Source organism: Cibotium barometz, chromosome 2 (genome assembly GCF_041138505.1).
Source record: "Cibotium barometz isolate CiBa-2024 chromosome 2, ASM4113850v1, whole genome shotgun sequence".
Lineage (NCBI taxonomy): Eukaryota > Viridiplantae > Streptophyta > Polypodiopsida > Cyatheales > Cibotiaceae > Cibotium > Cibotium barometz.
In genome coordinates, this window is record NC_141047.1 from 40,258,220 (window position 1) to 40,263,995 (window position 5,776).

The 5,776-nt window shown below is 41.9% G+C and overlaps 1 protein-coding gene across 1 annotated transcript; it reads right to left on the minus strand.

Moving 5' to 3' along the window:
• Window positions 1-485: 485 nt before the first annotated feature.
• LOC147641067 (expansin-A15-like) lies at window positions 486-1,678 on the minus strand. Its single transcript, XM_086817860.1, has 2 exons — window positions 1,352-1,678; window positions 486-1,252 (listed from the first exon to the last, which is right to left on the minus strand). Exons 1-2 carry the CDS (start codon window positions 1,545-1,547, stop codon window positions 627-629), a joined length of 822 nt encoding a protein of 273 aa, XP_086673986.1. The 5' UTR covers window positions 1,548-1,678; the 3' UTR covers window positions 486-626.
• Between the last annotated feature and the right edge of the window lie 4,098 nt (window positions 1,679-5,776).

Here is a 5,776-nt window from a genome sequence, read left to right on the forward strand (position 1 = left end):
CCACTCAAAGAATGTGCATACATGTAACATCACCCCCGAGAGAGAGAGAGAGAGAGAGAGAGAGAGAGAGAGAGAGAGAGGTTTTTACCACTTAGAGCCCATAAGATGGTGCACGTGCTAGGTGCTCCAATCTGGCAATCTTATTCTTTTAAGCCTGAAGGGGCCTTGAAGGCATGTCATATAGTGAAAGCAATGTGTTCCTAACAGGGAAGCGTCAAACTCTTTAGAACTTAAATAAATGGGACAAGAGAATCCCCAATTTATTAGTGCCCATAGTGTTCATGACCATTGGACGAAGGGGCAGCGGAAGAAGCATGTGTACAAGGTGAGTGAGAAAAGATAATAAGTTGTGCAGTTAAGATTTTGACATATAGACATAAAAGTATCGGCTCTGTCTTCACTCCCCTTCTTTGAGAATCTATGGGGGTATTTTTCACTTCTAGATAAGGTAGGCAAGAAGACGGCACGTGTGCGTATGGAGGGAGGAAGAGCTCGCAGCGGGCGGCTTAATGCATAGCTGCCTCTGTATGCGAATGTAGGGTTTCACCTTGCTAGACTAGAACCACGTACCTGCACGAGCAGGCCGAGGTGGTGTTGGCGCACTTCAAATTGAGTTCGTGAATATCTTAGAACTGCTCGCCGCTGAAGGTCTGGCCGAAGTGCCAATCTGCGGGGGCGACGTCGTAGGAGGTGAGTGTCTTGCCGTCGCTGGTGGTGACCTGGAAGGAGAGACTCTGGCCGTCCAGCAGGGCGTTGCTCTGCCAGTTCTGGCCCCAATTCCTGCTCATGGGCTGCCAGCCGGTCTTGGAGCCCTTGATGGAGACGGCGCGGACGTCGCCAACTCCGCCCACGTTGGTGACCAGCACCAAGTTGAAGTAGGAGTGGCCGTTCATGGTGAAGTGGATGCCGCCCGTCTTGAGGCACGGGACCCTCCGGTAGAGCACGGGCACGATTCCGCCTTTGTAGACGCCGATCTTCTCGAAGGCGGGCTGTGCCATGTCGAAGTGCTGCAGCGGGGGGTTGCACCAGCCGCCCGCGTTGTTGGGCAGCGCGTCGTTGGGCGGGCAGAGGTTGGTGGCGGTGACCAGTACGGAGGCGTCGCTGAGGCACCAGTTGGGATCGGCGCCCGCATCGCACTTGATCTCGAAACAGGCGCCGCAGCTAAGGCCGGCGTTGAAAAGCGCCGTGCTGAGGGCCGCGGTGTTGGTGCCGTAGCCCGAGGAATAGAGGTCACCGTAGCCGCAAGCGCCGCCTGGACACACAGCAGCATCAACCTCAATTTCAGATCATCAAGTCGATTTGGCTTCGACTAACATGCCGACTCAAATGGCAATAACAGCTAATTACGTACCCATGGTGCCGGAGGCGTCGCTTCCGCCGTAGAAAGTGGCATGGGCGTTGGTCCAGCCGCTCTGCTCCGAGCCACCGCCGCCGTAGTAGGAGGCTAGGGCCGGAGCACTCATCATCAGGCCGAGGAGCTGCAGGAGAATCAGCGGGATAAGCTCATGGGTGCGGGGGAGTAGACACATAATTGTAGCAATTGCCATAATTCAAACTTTGGGCAGCTATGGAGGAGTGCTAATTGCAGGCTGTGGTAGCTAGCTGGGCGACTCCTTTATACGTAGAGAGGCGTAGGGTCGAAGTAGTCGGGAGAGCTGAGACAGCAGCAGCGTGCAGGAAGGAAGGGGGACAAGGCAAGGCCCTGCAACGAGGAGTGGTTGGTTGTTGGTGCCGCAGAGGCGCAGCCGTGGGACCGACGTCGATGTGAATTAGTCTTGGGAGTAACATGGATGCTATTCAAGGCAGGCAGGCAGCCATGGAGTACAGTGCACACGGTCCACGTCCACACCAGCTGCTGGGCTTCAGCTGGTTTGGGGAGCTCTGTGCATGACATAGCATCATAGAGAGCAGCTGCGCTCTCAATCAATGCTCAAGCCGGACTTGTTCGACTACTGTGTGGACGTGTATTATCTACCCACTACTAGTCGCTATATGTATTGTAGGCTACTGCCCGGCAGCTTGGGCCTCTCCTCCCAGCTACAATACAAATGTGAGAGGTGGGTGTCCATGGTCATACAATAGGAGGTTTTGCGGCCAAGCACAAGGGCTTGATGTAGGCTTGCGGAGTCCAAAGTTTCCACCCAAACCTTTCAGATTTTTGAAGGACCTGGATTGGATAATTACTAAAACCTGGCTAATTTTCAAAAATCATACAGCCTTTGAACTTCCCCCCCCCCCCCCCCCCTACTCTAGGAGTTAAACGCGTGGTTTTTTCCTATTAATCTAGCGTCCATCACAATGATTTTTATAAATCTAGGATTTGTCAAGGCATGGTTTTTTCCTATAGATCTAGGCTCGATCACATCATTTTGTCTATAAATCTAGGATCTATCAGCACCTCGTCTCATCAGTAGAGCAGCAAAACATTTGCTCGTATCAGCTCGCAGATTTCACCATACTGTGCTAAGCTCCAACGTACTGACGGGCCATTGGCACCGTGAAAAAAGGGCAAAATCACACCACACGTCCTTGTCGCGCTTTGGCTCTTCACCGTAAAGCTATCACTCTAATTTTAATGAGGCAAGAGATAGTTTAAGGTACACGAGAGGACTGCACTGCAAAAAGAGGAATTTACATTCAGTAAAGCCTCGTAAAGCTATTATTCTTTATGCATAAATGTGTATATCCATCAGTGCAAAGTGGTTAGAGATACACAAGAGGACTACCTAAAAAAGGAATTGATATTCATCAACACTCGTACCTCCTATGTTGTCTCTTTATATATTTACTCCCCCTATGTTTTTTACGAGTGAACGAATTGTTTTTAGCCATTAGATCGTGCACAACTTTCTGTGGTGGATGGTGATCTTTTTGTGCGTGTAAGATTCCTCCCCCAACTCCCTTTTTGATGTCTAGTATATTCCCCTGTAATCAATTCCTTTTCTAAAATATAAGAGATCTTGTTTGTGGCTGTTTTAACCTAGAGAGAGAAAATATTCTAGAGAGAGAATATTCAGATTTTGAATATTTTTGGATAGAAAAATATCTCTTATAATTCAGATGAGTTTCCCTGAAACAAAAATTTAAAAAGAATTTTCCAATGTGCAATTGGAATTAATTGGAAATAGGTATAAAGAACCTTAGCCTAAGGGTCTAGATTTTCAGAAATCTTTAGACTATGGTCCAATTAAGGTTTCTATGGGCCAATAGCATCAATCCATGTGTAGGGAGGAGATAAATCCAAATTGTAAAAAGAAAATACCCAAAAATGAGTAAATGCTCACATGAGGTGAAGAGTTGAAAATGTACAAGGTTTATTAGTAAAAAACTATGAGCAATATTAAAAATATGAGATATTTTGGGAATAATGATTTTATTATGACACATATGTAAGGAAGGGGAGTCTCTTAAATGCTCACATAAGATGAAGAGTTGAAAATGTACAAGGTTTATTAGTAAAAAACTATGAGCAATATTAAAATGATTCCATTATGACACATATGTAAGGAAGGAGAGTTCTTTAAAGGAGGTGCATATTTCACATAAGATGAAGAGTTGAAAATGTACAAGGGTTATTAATAAAAAACTATGAGTAATATTAAAAATATGAGATATTTTGGGAATAATGATTTTATTATGACACATATGTAAGGAAGGGGAGTCCCTTAAATGCTCACATAAGATGAAGAGTTGAAAATGTACAAGGCTTATTAGTAAAAAACTATGAGCAATATTAAAATGATTCCATTATGACACATATGTAAGGAAGGGGAATTCTTTAAAGGAGGTGCATATTTCACATGCTTGAATGAGTTTTAAACTCATAAAAATCAAGATATTTCATCTCTCCTCTCTCCTCATTCAAGTCTAGTTCCAAAAAGTTAGCTTAATTGACCTAAAAATGGTCAAAAAGTGACCAAACTGACTTGGAAAATTCTAGAATCGGTTTGTTTGGTTAGGAGCTCAAATTTTCCTATAAATAGAAGCCTTCCCTTGTTGAAAAAAATATAGAGTCTTATGCCTTGTTACTCTACTCCACCTAAGCCAAATTAGATAGAGTCTTATGCCTTGTTACTCTACTCCACCTAAGCCAAATTATATAGAGTCTTATGCCTTATTACTCTACTCCACCTAAGCCAAATTAGATAGAGTCTTATGCCTTGTTACTCTACTCCACCTAAGCCAAATTAGATAGTGTCTTATGCTTTGTTACTCTACTCCATCTAAGCCAAAATATATAGTGTCTTATGCTATGTTACTCCACCTAAGCCAAGAACTGTGAATTCTTTAATAATTCACTAGTTTTTGACACTTCTCTCTTTCTTCAATCCCCATTGGTGACTCCATCAACATACTAAACCAATTGATTGGTTGGGGGCCTCTACCGTGAATAAAGAATCAAGCAAATCATAAGGTAAGTATATTGAATTTTGATCTTTTCTATAATTTCTCAATGATTCTCTCTTCTCAACCCCTCTCAAGCTTGAGAAGTTTAATTGGTATGGTTTTTTAAATGCTATTGAAGTTAATTGGTGAAAAGTAGTGAAGAGTTACATAATTTAATAAATACTATTTAAGTTAATTTCCATTTATGTTTAAATTCTAATGGTTTTTATGTAATTACTCTCTCTCACTCAAGAAATAGCCATACTCATGACCCATTCTCAATCCAAATGAAGCTTTTCATAAAGCTTTTCATAAAGCTTTTCCTTAATCCAAAATTAAGCTATGCTTGAGGCCAAATTAAGGGCTTTTTTCTATGCTTTTAGTTTATGCATATTGATGATTCAATCCATTATGGATTGATGATCCAATTAGAGACCATTCTAATTATTTCCTTAATGATAAGCTTTATTCCTTAGAAAAAAAAATTGAGATTTATCAGTCATAGTAGCGGAGCTATGGCAAAATTTTTATAGAAATTACGCATAAAATAAATTCATTCAAAGCATAAAAAGAGGACTTCCTACCATATTCTAGGAACTATCATCCTAGATTAATTAAAAGAATTTTATTATGCATGGAGATGTGGATGTTTGCATGTAGATGTAGATGTATAGATGTAGATGTGGATGTGGAGGTGGATGGATGCATGTAGATGTAGATGTATAGATGTAGATGTGAATGGAGATGTGGATGTATGCATGTAGATGTAGATGTATAGATGTGGATGTGGATGTATACATGTAGATGTAGATGTATAGATACGGATGTGGATGTGGAGGTGGATGTATACATGTAGATGTAGATGTATAGATGTAGATGTGGATGTGGAGGTAGATGGATGCATGTAGATGTAGATGTATAGATGTAGATGGGAATGGAGATATGGATGTATGTATGTAGATGTAGATGTGGATGTGGAGGTGGATGGATGCATGTAGATGTAGATGTATAGATGTAGATGTGAATGGAGATGTGGATGTATGCATGTAGATGTAGATGTATGGAGGTGAATGTGAATGTGGATGTGGATGTATGCATAGAGATGTAGATGTATGCATGTAGATGTGAATGTACGCATATAGATGTGGATGTATGGATGTGAATATACGATATGCGATGTGAGGGAATCTGAAGTGATGAGATAGAAATGATGTGATGGGATGAGTATACATATAAATGGAATATGGAATAAGTAATGTAGATTGATGAGGGATAATGTGGAAAAATAAAAGTTAAAATAGAAATTGTGTTGTAAACTGTTTGTAAATACTGTTTGTAAATGCTGTTTGTAAATGATTGTTTTATGTCAAGAATGCTGGGGGGAGCATTT